The sequence below is a fragment of the Pituophis catenifer genome, unplaced genomic scaffold (genome assembly GCF_029215685.1).
Source record: "Pituophis catenifer annectens isolate HBS135680 unplaced genomic scaffold, rPitCat1.0.hap2 SCAF_3, whole genome shotgun sequence".
NCBI classification, from domain to species: domain Eukaryota; kingdom Metazoa; phylum Chordata; class Lepidosauria; order Squamata; family Colubridae; genus Pituophis; species Pituophis catenifer.
The window spans coordinates 137,401,781-137,416,379 of NW_027256883.1; the positions used below are offsets into that span (position 1 = coordinate 137,401,781).

The window sequence follows — 14,599 nt, forward strand, 5'->3', positions numbered from 1 at the left end:
GCCTGCACATGACACATCTGGCCTGTGGGCCGCCAATTTGATACCCCTGCTCTATACTAAGAAAGTCCATGATTTTATGTGCTGTTCTTTTCTGATTTGAAGACGTTCTTCTACTGAGATTCTGGGAAACTAAGAGTATGAGGCTGCACTGCAGGGTTTAATACCATATTAACAATCAGAAGACAAAGATGTTAACAAATAATATGAAAATATAAGATTAAATAGAACTAATGTATATAAGTGTTTTTAAGATTAAGAAAAAGTATTATGACAAATATTAACTGTATGTTATTTCAAAATAATTATGTAAAGACAGATATGTTAAGATGGGAGAAATTAAAAGAGACAATATTGGGGAGAATTTCTGTGATAAAAATGATTGTTTTGCCGAGAATGTTTTTTCAGACAATACCTGTTTTGACAACCAATGATACTATTTAAATAATGTCAGAAACATATATTCAAAATTATATGGCAAAGGAAAAAAAACTCCACTAATGAAATGTAAACCGTTAAAGATGCAAAAGGAAAGAGAATTTTTAACAAATTTGAAATTGTATTTTGTTATTTATTCTGTCTGGATGGATGTTGCTAAGAAACAAGAGACTTTTAGAGCTAAAAGGTCACAATCTGAGGTTTGATAGCATGGATATTTATGATATGATAATGTTAAAATTAACATGGATTTCAAAAATAATTTTATTAGACATTCCATATTGAGAATATGGAATAGATATAAACCCAGGCTGTGCCTGAAAACATCTTTATGGATGTTGGCTCAAGAAGCGAATAATAGAAGAGAAACAGCAGACAAAGACAAATGGTTGATGTATTGGGAACTATTGGAAAACCATCAAGAGAAATTTAAAATTAAATCAAAAGCATGAAGGTGCAGTCATTGTAGGCTTTTGAACAATTGCTAGGACAGACTGAAATGCCTTTGAAAACATCCCTTTGTTCTACATCTGGTTCAGTAAAACACTTAAAGGAACAACCCAGAATAGCTTGGATTGTGCAAACACCAAACTATAAACCATGAGCACAGAATGATTGCAGTTACACGTTGCCCATAAGTGAAGCCAAGTTGTTGCATTATAACTTGGCAAAATATGTCATCTTTGTTTCATCTTAGAACCACAACTAATCAGTTTTGTGATCTATGATCAAGGGATTGTAATCTCTGTGAGATAGATATGAAAGCTTTGTGATCATGGTGTTTAAAAGGTTTCAGTAAACACTATGGGTGCTTAAATTCATTTAATGGTACATGTTCATGAAGATATTGAATAAAGAATATTTATGTGTATTATCGTGCATTCTCAAAATATATCATAGCTGTATCATATACAGGAATAAAACATTTTATTAAAATGTTTTATTCCTGAATGAAAAATGCAGAAGTGGAAGAAAATATCCCAGTTCTTATGCTTATGTTGCATGTACACAGAACTATATTTTGGACAACATATAGTCGTTAGAAATTTTGATCTAATGGTATTAATGTGAATATCATTTTTGAGTGAAAATGTAATAGTTACAGCAAATGTAAAAGGATAAGGAAGCAAAACTTTATTCTAATTACATTTTTTCTTATCTTTTTCCCCCCTCTAGAATGCAATTCTCAAGTCCAGGATGAATGAATGCCACTATGATAAACGCATGGACTTCTTTTATAATAGGAGTAATGCTGATACGGCAGACGAGTGGTCAGGGACAACTCTTGTAATTGTTTTATGCTTTGGCACTTTTTTTTGTTTCTTTATTTTCCTTTCAAACTCTTTGGTCATAGCTGCTGTGGTAAAAAACAAGAAGTTCCACTACCCCTTTTATTATTTGCTAGCCAACCTCGCTGCTGCAGATTTTTTTGCAGGTATCGCTTATGTATTTTTGATGTTCAATACTGGCCCAGTGTCAAGAACATTAAGTGTAAATAGATGGTTTTTACGCCAGGGACTTTTGGACACAAGTTTGACAGCCTCTCTGGCCAACTTACTGGTAATTGCTGTTGAGCGGCACGTATCTATTGTGAAGATGAGGGTTCACAGTAATCTCACAAAGAAGAGAGTCACATTTTTTATTTTGTTGATCTGGGCCATAGCAATTTTCATGGGCGCGGTGCCCACATTGGGCTGGAACTGCCTGTGCGACATTTCCACCTGCTCTTCTCTAGCTCCTATTTATAGCAGGAGTTATTTGATATTTTGGACAGTCTCCAATCTGGGAGTTTTCTTCATCATGGTTGTTGTATACATAAGAATCTACATGTATGTCCAGAGAAAAACAAATGTTTTGTCTCCGCATACTAGTGGATCCATCAGCCGCAGGAAAACTCCGATGAAACTTATGAAGACCGTCATGGCAGTGTTAGGTAAGATATGGTGAGCTGTGCTATTATTATCTAGTTTTAAAAAGAGTTTTCTCTGCATCTGGATATATATATTTCAATTTGTTGTTCCATCCTTCAAGTAATGAGAACTCGACCTATATTCTTCTGATGCATTACACATTCTTCAGAAAAAATATACTCAGCTTATTTACATATGGTTGTTGTGCAATGTTGCAGGAGGAGACTATGCAGCTGCTGGTACTAAGGCTTAAATTCCTCCTCTTTAGAGTTTTAATGCATGGATTGTTTTATTAATGAAAAACATTCCAATTGCAGATAAAAAACTGATTCATTTCAGAGTCACCTAAATTCCCAGGTTGGTGTTTTAGTGCAAAAAGAGAAGTCTCCCCCCAAATGACTAATTTAGATTGTAGTTTCAGCATTCACTCTTTGTGAGGTTCTTGATATTTATGATAGTAGCTTAATTTGGTCCAGTTCCTATCCATGCGAGAACTGGGGGACTTGCTTAAAGATCAGCAATAATCATGCAATACACTTGGCATGTGGAAATTGCAGCAAAACAAGTAAAGTACAGTACATAGGATATTTGCTAAGATGCTGTATTGGAACTATTTGGTCAAAAGATAGAATCCATCAAAGGATAACAAAATATCAAAAGGCAACAAATGACTCTGTTAATAAGTAATAGGAGCACTGAAGTGAAAAATGGGGTGGAGTTTGGTTTGAATTTGATAGGTAACTATCTAATTTAGAGGAGAATTGGTGTATTCTGTACTTCAGGCATAAATAAGTCATCTTTAATTATTTAATTTAATTAATTAGTTAACAAAACTTTTAGAACACCTTTGTTAGTTGCTTGAATGTCTAATATGGATTCTTAAAAATTGGGGTAGTTTGGTGTTCTACAAAATATTCTATTTCAGATACTGGCATGATCTGAGAGCAAAAATTATAGAGGATTTAGGAAATTTGTCCCCTTTAAAATCACTTGTCTTCTGAGATACATATTTTTACTTCTTTTTGACATCCTGGATTCCATTTCTCATCATTCCCAATTATGACTGTGCTGGCTGTAGTTTAGCATATTTGAAGGATATCAGATTAGGAAAGGCTAATAAAAAGTATTACTTTCCTTAGCTTGTGTCGTATTTCCTAACTGTTAGCAACTTAATTAGGATTCCTTTCTTATGTAAGATACTTTCACAAAGATAAATTCTTCCCCCAAATTCATTGTCACCTGATAGGAAAGATGTAATGTTACAAAGAAACATCTTGGATTCAAGCTGTTCAGCAGGTGTTCAAAAAAGGACGATGAAGTGGCCTTGAGAAGCTTGGGGGTGGCTGCTTGCACAGTTTTCTACTTTTGGTCATAAGCTGAATACCTTCTTTCATAATTATGAAGATACCACATTAATCTTCTTAGAGTTGCCTTCTTAACAGAAGATAACAAAAGAAAGCACTGCTCTGTCTTACTGGGGACACCCATATTTTAATACTGTGAGATAGCCATAACATGCGAAAGGCAAGTTTAATATTCTTATCTGAGCTAGACTCAAGGACATGGTCTGGTAAGTGAATTCAGTCTGGCAGGTGGCTTGCTTCTCGTCTAATTAGAATTTAGAGGGATGGGGGGGGGGAGAAATATGACCTAAATAAAAAGCGGTATACTTAATAATAAATATCAATAATAGTCCAATTGAAGATAAAGAGTTCTGCATCTAGAGTGCAGTCTTCTATTGTTAAAAAAATAACTTTTCCTTATCCGAACCTTTTGGCACTTCTGTCTGATTTTATTTAGCAGATAGAAAACCATAGTCCATTTCTGAAATTAGAATGTATCATTTGGCAGGGGGCTTGAAATCAGTGCTAAGCCAAGTAAATCAATGTTATCACTGTTATACAGATATTTTGTATGTTTATAAGTTGTTGGGTGTTAATGTAATCTCTTACCCTAAGCAATAAATTATGCTTAATTATAGTCATAATGCTCTGTGATGTGAAACTTAGAGTTTTTCTTTCTTCTTTAGGTAGTTATACATTTCTTCTTGTTTTCATTTCCTATCAGGGCATCTGAGATAGATGTTATTGGATGACACAACCAAGACAGTCTCTCTAAAAGTAGTGCTAGATCAAACATAAAGCTTTCATAGTGAAGATTAAATTAAACCACAGTTCACAAAATTTTGCAGAATTTCCCAGTAGTAGTTGGTTGAAATCCAAAATATCAGCATTACATTTCCTTTACTATGTGTAAAGCCAAAACAAATACCCATATTGCTGCATTTATAAAAGGAAAGCTATTAAATAATTTGGTACTCTCCAGAAATTTCACTGCAAATCTTTTTTCACTCAGCCAGCCCATTGTTCGTAGATTATGCCTTCTGAACACAATTTTTCAGCACAGGTGATATTTACTGACACATTTAATTTATTCCTGTTTAATACAGCTTTTTGCTGAAATGGATACTCCAGAATTTTAAAAAGAGAACTTATTCAAACATTTAAAACATAACATCAAGTAACAATAATACTTAAAAGCATAGGCGTAGGAGATGCATCTTTACAGATTTTTGAGATATCAAGAGTGGGGGTCAAATGCAGTTCTCTGCTAATTCATTCCATAGCTTGGAAGCGATGCAGGACACTAACTTCTATGTGGCAGATAAACAAACCTCTGACAGTAAGAGTATCTTTAAAAGGGCCTCTTCTGTAGATAACACCAGGACAAGTTTCTAACAACAGAGGAGGTCCTCCTAGAGTCATGACCCAAACCATTAAGGGCTTTAATGTTAAATTTTATCTACTAAGCAACTGACATCCAGAACAGATATTTCAGTACAAGCATAGCATGTTTCCTCTAGCTTGTAGCAATTAATAGATTTGGGTTTATCACTAACTGTAACTTCCAGAAGCTTTTCAAAAAAAATTCTGTATAGAATGCACTGCATTATAATAATCTAGTCAGGGTGTACTCATTGCATAGTTGCAACCACATATTGGATAGAGAGGACCTTTGGTTTGAAAGAGGGGTAAAATAATCCATCTGGATTATAATTGAACACGCGTTCTTCAAGAGAGGGGGAGGAATAAGAAGCCACGTTATCTCCAGTTTACAACACAGCCCTTGCAGCTGCTCCAAGAAGATTCCACAACCAATTGCGCCCTGATTCAGGTGGTGACCCTGAGGGCACAGATAAACCCCCAAGTGACCTCTCAGAGGGTGCTAGCAACCACATAACTGCAAAAAAATTATTCCATCCGCCACCATCACTTTATCAGAACCTATCATTCCATTCCCTACCATTCAATCTCAACTGTCAGTACCTATCCTTCCATCTCCCACACCATCAGAACTGATGAAGGTTCTTGGATGAGAAGTGAAATGTTTCTATCCTCAAGGGGAAAAAACCTAGCCCAGTTGCCTTTTGAAGAAAAAAGCATCTTTGAGACAACCGTTGAATAGATTATAGCATGTGTACTTCATTATGCCCATATGCTCCATGAGCTACACTGGCTCCCAATTGGCTTTCATGGCAATTTAAGGTACTGGTTATTACCTTTAAAGCCCTTCCTGGCCCGGGGTGGGTTGGTGGGAGGTATTTGAGGAATTAACTGGCATCCATTGTTTCTCTCTGTGTCAGTTTTGGAAGACCCATTTGTTCAGGCAGGTGGGGCATGATGTGATGGAACTCAGGAAATGTGCCTTTTCCATAGCTGTTTCTGAAGCACCATGCTGCTGGAGATGGGGATGGCTCTGATCCTATTTACCTTTTCGAAAGGCTTGAGGATCTGACTGATTCCCCAAGCATGAGGGTCAGGAAAGTAATTTAGCCCACATTGTTGGTATATGTCTACAGAGATTTTTAATCATCCAGGCTGTGGTCATCCCAAGGATGCTTTTCAAAAGGCAACTGGACTTTCCTAGTTTTTTCTTGAAAATATTTTGCTTCTCATCCAAGAAGCTTCAGAACTGCAGAAGCTTCTTGGATGAGAAGTGAAACATTTTCAAGAACGTTTTTTTAGTTTGTCATGATATGTATTTTTATATTGTGGCTCTAACCTGTATTAGCCGCCCAGTCAAGTTAGGGAGATAGGAACCCAATAATTAAACATTGTTAACTTGCCAAATCTAAGCAACTCAGAAAGAATCTCAGCTGCCTAGTAGCCATCATTATGCAATACACTCACTGCAACAGGTACTACTTTCAAATCCAGTGATTTAAAACCAGGGAGTCTACTGTCACTCCCAGACAGTGGACATATGGTTTCAGGGGAAGAACAATCCTATCCATATAAGACTGAACCTCTGCCCCAAGTCCAGATTCCTATTTATTAGAAGAACCTCAGTCTTATTCTCCCTAGTCCAGCACAGTATTAAACTTAACCAATGTCCAAGGGTACCCGTTATTTCTTTGAAGTTGGATGCTGAGGAGCAATAAATCTTGATATCATCTGCATATTCCAAAACTTTAGATGTTCTCCCCAGTAGTTTCATGTGGCACTGCATGTGGATTTATGCTTCTCCTTTTAATGTGCAAGTGAAATTAAAATCTTGACAGCTAGATTTGAATAGAGAAAGTGGATCTGTCACTTTGTTTCTGGGCAAAGTTGTATTTTTTGGAACGACTCTGACACACATTTTTGAATTTTACCTAAATCCAGAATCTAAATCTGAATCTAGATCCATGTAAACCTGGCAGATGTAAATGTTTAGTTGTTTTCCTCTATAGGGGAATGCTGTCAATCCATTTTACAGAAGACAACAAAGAAATATATTTGGTGGACACCATTTTGGTGTCCAGACTTAATTTGCCGTTAATTACTTCAATGTTCAGACTTTTAATCAGCCTTTATGGTGATAGATAACATCCTAAGGCCTTTTTCTCATGGAACTCAAGCCTGTAAACCTGCACCTCTAAGGCAGGTCTTAAGATTGTGGATTGATTTCCAAAGCATAGTAGATATTTAGCAGCCTAAAATATTAAAAATCTTCAAGCAGGGAAGCCTTGAAATCTGAATAGGATTACACCCTTTCTCTTTGTCAGAGCTTTTTTATTCTGCAAAGCTGTGTGTCAGCAGAAATTCAGCAGGCAACTTTTTTTTCTGTCAGGAATATTCATTCAGAAGCTCAGTTGATGAGTTCCTGCAGTCATTAGATTGAAGGAACATTTCAAGGAAAAGATTTACAACCTTAATTAGAGGAGTTATAACACTCATTCTGAAATTTTGATTTCAAATAAGATCAATTGGCATTCATGATTCTGCTTTTAACACACATGGTCAGCATTACAAATGGAATGAGCATCTGACACACAACTCTTGCTCTAATAAGTACAGCTAATAAGAATTAAAGATACCTCAAGGGACTTAATGCAAATATGTGCACTTAGTGCACATATTTGCAATGTTTCAAGTATGTTTCATTGCCTTTGGATGGGAAAAAAGGGGATTTCTAGTATGAACTACTTGTAAAATAAAGCATCTAGCCAATCTAAATTGATGGAAACATTTTCAGAAATCAGATAAAGGCTCTGTTTGCAGTATGTTACAACTGACTAATTTGCTCAGGAGAACAGAAGTATTTTCTTTAAGGTTGCACGTCATCGCAATTGCTTTTCAGAAGTTTCTAATTCTTTCTCCTATTATGTTTAGAGATAACAATCTACCTAAATTTTTAAACGACTGTTTTCACTCCCTGTATCTGCGTATTTTAGTGGTAGAAAAATTATGCTGCTTTCATTTATCCTAAGTTGTCCAATGTCTTATTTTTATTCCTCAAAACTAGTTTTCCATTTCTTAGATATTAATTCATGGCAATGAGCCAATGGGGAAACTTCTCTATGGCTAATGCTGTAATTCCTGAATTTGAACTCTTTGCTAGAGCCTGAAAGTGTTAGGGAGCCTCTATTGAAAATTCTTTTGCTATCAGAGTCTTTGGACAACTTTTTAAGAAAGAGGTTAGAGGATTGAATAGCCACTATATCAAACTAGCTAGCATGGCTGCCATCATCACTGGAAACACAAGGCATAGATTCTTTAGAATAAAAGATTTTGTAGACTAACAGGATTGTATGCTGACTGCTGAGATTTAGTTTGCTGTAAATTTAAGTTTTTTAAGTGTTTTTAAGTGTTTTGTTTATTGTTTTTAATTAACAGGGCCAAATTTATATATGTATATTTTAACTGTATTTTAATATTTGTATTTGATGTTTTTACTTGGCTGTTCACCGCCCTGAGTCCTCAGGGAGAAGGGCGGTATACAAATTCAAAATAAAATAAAATAAAAATAAATAAAATAAATTAGTGTTTGAAGTAACAATAGTCTATGGGAGTTTATATTTCTGCATGTGTTCTCCAAGCTCTTGATGCTTAAAACTGTTTTCTTTATTTCTGATCCATTGCTATTAATTCTCCCTTCATCTTGCATAATAGGCTCTGCCTGATACATTTGACCTTCACATTCACAGACTAAAAACTGTTATCTGCAGCCAGGGAGGGAAACCTGTAAAAAACACCTACTCCCTGTTTCTATTTAAGATTTTTTTTAAAAAAGAAGACAAAGAGTTTTGATTTTGTCCAGTTTATTTATCTCTTCATATTCCTTTGAAATAGAAGACTAGAAACCAGAAGTGCATACATTTGTCATCCAAATTTATGCACTCAATTTTTGTTTAGTAACTGTGTCAGATACTGTAGTTCATTTAATATGCTCTGCTTTCCTCTGAAATGAAGCTTTAAGTAGTTAACCATAACTAGAAAAAAGTGGTTAAAAGAATGACTAAGTAGTCTGTAAAAAAACATTGGAATTACGGTCAAAATATGTATAAATTATATGTTATATGTAGTATGTATTGTATAATATGTACCAAGATATACCAGTAGGTAAAAAAATAAAGTCAGTCATTACTGTCCTGAATTCATGATGTATCAAGCTATAAATGTATAAACTTTTGAATGATACTACATAAATTTTTGTTGAATATTATGCTTTTTCATGTCTCAGACCAGTGTTTCCTGACTTTGGACAATTTCAAATACCTTCAGTCATTGGGTTTATGGGTGATGATGGGATTGCAGTTCAAAGTATATAGAAGCTGCTGCATTGGAGAGATTGTTCCAGAAGCTTCTCAGTTTGCAGATTACTTTTACAAAAGCATCTTGGCTAAAAATTCAAAACAACTTTTTGAAAAGAAAGAATATGGCATACTAGACAAGCCAGCACAAGACTTTTGGTTTGCTAATTTGAAGTGTGCTTAGCCCTTGTTGTGACATGCCTATATTTGAGAAGAAATGCTCTTATTTCCCCTAAGTCTTTCTTCATATAAATATATATTGCTTACATTGACAGTATACAAATGTTTTAAGTGGTTGTTTTAAAATGTTCTTTCCAGAAGGTGGAATGAAGGAAGTAATAATTGGAGCTAAAGGATTTATCAGTGCAGTTTTAAGAAAAGACTTTAAGAGAAAATAGATTTAGGTTGTAAACGCTTTCAAAAGACTGGATTAATATTGTAGCAATGTTACAGAATATCTTTTAAGTCTTAAAATCATCCATATTCTAAGAAACAAACAAAAATTTATTCTGATTTGAAGAAAATAAGACTCACAGACCAAACATACTTGCTTCATATCATATATGAAGGAAATAGATATCACTTAGAACAATCTTATCCCTTGATGGATTACAAATTTATGAAAGTTTGGTATAGTGATTTAAAGTGCTGGTTCAGAAACAGGAGATTCTGAGTTCTAGTCCCGTTTTAGGCATGATTATGGCTGATTTTGGGTCAGTCACTCTCTCTCTCATCCCAATTCAGCTCATAGGGTTGTTGTGGGGAAAATGGAAGAAAGAAAGAGTAATATATATGTTTGTTACCTTGAGTTACTTAGGTAACTAATAGAGATGGGATTTTAAAAAATCATTAAAAAGCTTCATTCCACTTTATTTACTTGTCCTGTGCAATATTGTTCCAAATATACTAATATTTATATATTTGCAAAACATAAAAAGACTAGCCATCTACATGCCAGTTCTAGCAGTAGCACTTAGACTTATATACCGCTTCACGGTGCTTTTACAGCTCTCTCTAAGCAGTTTACAGAGACAGCATATTGCCCCCAACAATCTGGGTCCTCATTTTACTGATCTCGGAAGGATGGAAGGCTGAGTCAATCTTAGAGCCTGGTGAGATTTGAAGTGCCAAATTGCAATCAGCCAGCAGTCAGCAGAAGTAGCCTGCAGGAGTCTAACGACTACGCCACAGTAGCTCAATTTCAGAAAAAAGCTGCAATTTCAGAAAAAACACAAAATTGGATGTGATTATGTTTAAAAGTTGAATTTTCCCCAACTTGGTATTGTCTAGGTATGGTGGGATTACAACTCCTATGATAGTGACATCAATAGGAATTATGTAAATTGTAGTCCAATACATTGGAGAGAAGCAGATTGGGGAATGTTGCTTAAGATCATCAATCCTGAGAATACTTTCTGTAATTATACTTATAAGAACTTTTTTCAACATCTGAAAACGTTCCAAATTAAATCCTCTGTGTTGAATGTGCTTTGAATGTTAAATTATTTGGGGCTGTAAATTAGATTAGGAAGTTGAAAAACATTCTGTAAGGAAAAATGCCAAACCATTTCCTACCGTTCCTAAAAAAACAGAAGAACATAATTGTGGAATCACCAGGAATGAAGTTTGATTTAGAAGCTTCAGCATTCTTTTAGGTACAATTCATGCTCGTGGTGCAGAATAGAAGCATGTAAAATTCACGTGCAATCTTGACTATATACTGTTTATTCACATTTTGCAGTTAGAAAAGTTGGAGGGCTTCCTTAAAGTTGCACAGCAAGCTGGGCACAAATGTAGGAACTGAACTCAGCTCCCTTCCCTATGTCCTAAGGGTTACTGAACTGGATATTAGTTGGATGGTGTACTGGTAAGTTGAACTCTAGGCATGTAGTTGAATCATTTGTTTCCATATCTGCCTGGTCAAAAGATATCCAGACCACTTGAAGAAAACTTCCTTGTTGCCACAAGAACACTTTATAAAAATATTTGTAAACTTTAGAAAAGAGGGGAAAGACTACTTGAAATATAAACGGTGACTTAAAAAAAAAAGATTTTCCTCTATGATTTCTACCGCCTGCCTTTTGTGCAGAGCTGTAATTTTTCTATTTTTATAAACTGGGCTGCAATTGTGGCTTCAGCTAAGCACACACTTGGTTTATGCGTAGCCGTTTTCTCTCTTTCCCTCTCTTGTTTGCACTGAAATCCTAGAGTACAAACTTGCAGTGTTGGCACTGGATATGAAGACATAATACATCTGAATGCTTTATAATTATTTAATGTATCAGAAGCATTTTTAAATAGTGTAGTTTTATTTTTTAATTTAATAGATTTCTGCTAACTGGGAATTTAATAATGGGATGTAAATAAAATAAAATGCTGTACTGCCTAAGCTTTTCTAACTTGCTCATCTACGCTTTAGTAATCATTCTGTTGTGAAGCCCCTTCAACCAATCTTTTAATGGGTGGTGCAGTTATTACAAGTAAATAAGATTTGCTGCATTTATTTTTACCTTCTCGCCATATTTATTTTCTTTTCTGTTATAAGACAGTAGTGAGATTAGGAAGCTCAGATTCAGTGGAAGCTACTTCATCTACTTTTAGTTTTAGTTTTGGACAGAAAAGGAAGTGGTGGACCCCAAAAGGTCTAAGCAGGAAGTAAGTCATTAACCATGGTTTTCAATGAGATACCATAAGAGAATTGCCTGATTTAAACTAGTCAAACTCTAATTGCAGACTTGTGCTATATTACTTGAATGAATTCAATGATGATTTTGTGTTGTCTAGAACCTGGAAATCAAGCTTGATTCCTTGTGACTACACAATTATGTTCTTGCATTTTTTGTACATATGTTTGAATCTGTTTTTTTTTCTGTATTGTACCTTCTAAGCAATATGAAGTTTCAGGAATTCCAGCATTCACTCAGATTTAATATCTTTAGAAAGCAATATAAACTGAACATAAGATAGGGACCTTTTTTATATTGAAAAGCTAGACTAATTTACTCTCAAAGAGAAAGTGATGGAGTAGAGAGAAAGACTATTCATTTCTGTCCATTACTGCTGTTTCCTTACTCCCACCGGAATGTTACATCAATAGCCTACCAATTCCTAAGGAGCATTGCCTCAAGGAAAAAGTACTGATGAATTTATACTTTCAAATTTTACTCCAGGATTGGATTAGAAAGGATCCTGTGGAATCATATGACCAACTCCTACCTAATCCATCAGAGCCCCTCTTTTTCATAACAGATTAAATGTGTAAACACTGGATATAAACAACTATTATGTAAGTTGAGGAGGCATAATCCTTCTAGCTGTTGCCATCTCAAAATTCCTCCTCTCCTATCCCAGCCTGGATTTAAAAAAAAAAAAAGATGTTATAACAAACATTTACAATATAGGGTATTATAGCAATGAGAAAGTTTAAGTCTTTGTAATTCGTGTGAATGCTCTTACTCAGTGCTTTGTGAAACAAAGGTCAACCATTTGATTCATATCAATTCATAAAATATCTCTTGTAGCACTCCATGTTAGCTTAAAATTATAAAACAATTTAGGCAATAATAACAAAATTTTGGAGGAAGAGTAAATTGAGACTTCTTCTGCAGATTATCTGATTTAAGGGTTCCAATGAGCATTGATGGGTGTGGTATATTTTCCTTAGAAGCAGGTATTAAATTGCTTAAACACCTTTAAAAGTAAAATAATTTGCAGGAGGGTAAAATAATGGCATCTTGCCCATCACGATCTGTTGGTGAATTATGTAAGTCTAGTACTGTTTTATGCCTATACATTTTAGGATGAGTAGCATTTTCTTAGAAAATGTAAACTTGTTCTTGAATAATCCTTTTAAATCTTTCCTCTGTTCTCTCCCGTAGGTGCGTTTATTGTGTGCTGGACTCCTGGACTTGTAGTACTACTGCTTGATGGTTTGAATTGCACTCGTTGTGAGGTTCAGAATGTGAAAAGGTGGTTCCTTCTCCTAGCTCTGCTGAACTCTATCATGAATCCAATAATTTACTCTTACAAAGACGACGAGATGTCAAATACTATGAGGCGCATGATTTGTTGCTCCTTTGAGGAGAGAAGCCAGGAGCGCCGGTCTTCGAGGATCCCCTCTGCAGTGCTCGGCAGGAGCATAGATTCCTCTAGCCAGTACTTGGAAAATGGCATTAGTCAAGTGACTATCAGTGGCAAAGAAAATACATGAATTCTTCTCCTCCTCCAAATGGGGACTGCGGCGGGGGTAGGCCACAATCCAAATGATCTCTGAACCACCTGAGATCACTGAACCCTGAAACCACAGAAGAATATGTTCTCTGTACCAAAACCCAGATCCCAGGGTTACCTGACATCTTTGTAAATAATTACTGGATGGGAAAAAATGTACTTGAAGGGATGTGAAAGAATAGAAGGAGTGGTTTCAACTCTGCAGTGTTCCTTTTAAGTCTGGAAACAGTACAAGCAGCATTATGGAGTCTCCTTCCTCAGAGGTCTAGGCAGTGGTGAGATGTCACTGTGCCAGAGCTGCACCTTAACAGCCAATTGTGACGAGGTGGCAGGGTCAGCTTCTCAGGAGACGGGGGGAGGTCCTCATCCTCAAGTGAGGCTTTATTTTTACATCTTTTGAGGGCTGCCTTCCCCAGTTATGTTTTTGGTGCCTGGCACAAAAGTACCTCAGTTGCCAAACATTGGACTCTCTCTCAGTGCTCAGCACTTCCTTCTGACAAACATCTGTCCAGAATTGGGCATTAAGCAAATACTCCAAAGCAATGAGTGCTTTTCTGCCACCACAACAAAGCAGCTGGTTAGTTCTGTGGTGTCAAGTAAGGCATTTTAGTGGCCCAGCAAGTAGAAGACATTCTCTGGTGGCAAGATGGATTGCACCACCATGGCAGACTTGGAGTTGTTTCCTTTTAATAAAAAGCCACACAGGTAACCAGAATATTAGGGAATAATGTAAACAAGCTTCTCCACAATGTTCCAGTTCTTTACATGAAGGACTTTCTCTTTTGTGACTATCATTTCTGTAATAGAGAGTATTCGGTCAGTTTTGCTACCTCTCTTCTGTCTGAAGTGGTACACCCCAGACACCGATTTCTTTCTTTGGGAAGGAGCTAGGCCAGAATTAGTTTGGTTATTCAGAGTGGCTTTTAAATTGTTTGCTTTAGTAGCAGCC

General features: G+C 35.8%; 1 protein-coding gene across 1 annotated transcript; it reads left to right on the top strand.

Moving 5' to 3' along the window:
- The first annotated feature begins 1,617 nt into the window (after positions 1 to 1,617).
- On the top strand, positions 1,618 to 13,976 carry LPAR3 (lysophosphatidic acid receptor 3). Its single transcript, XM_070939422.1, has 2 exons — positions 1,618 to 2,368; positions 13,299 to 13,976. The coding sequence occupies exons 1-2, from the start codon at positions 1,633 to 1,635 to the stop codon at positions 13,628 to 13,630; spliced, it is 1,068 nt and encodes a 355-aa protein (XP_070795523.1). The 5' UTR covers positions 1,618 to 1,632; the 3' UTR covers positions 13,631 to 13,976.
- The last annotated feature ends 623 nt before the right edge of the window (positions 13,977 to 14,599 follow it).

Coding starts and splice junctions, on each gene's coding strand:
- LPAR3 (XM_070939422.1), top strand. CDS start 1,633: ATGAATGAATGCCACTATGATAAACGCATGGACTTCTTTTATAATAGG. Junction 2,369..13,298: donor GACCGTCATGGCAGTGTTAG/GTAAGATATGGT, acceptor TCTCTCCCGTAG/GTGCGTTTATTGTGTGCTGG.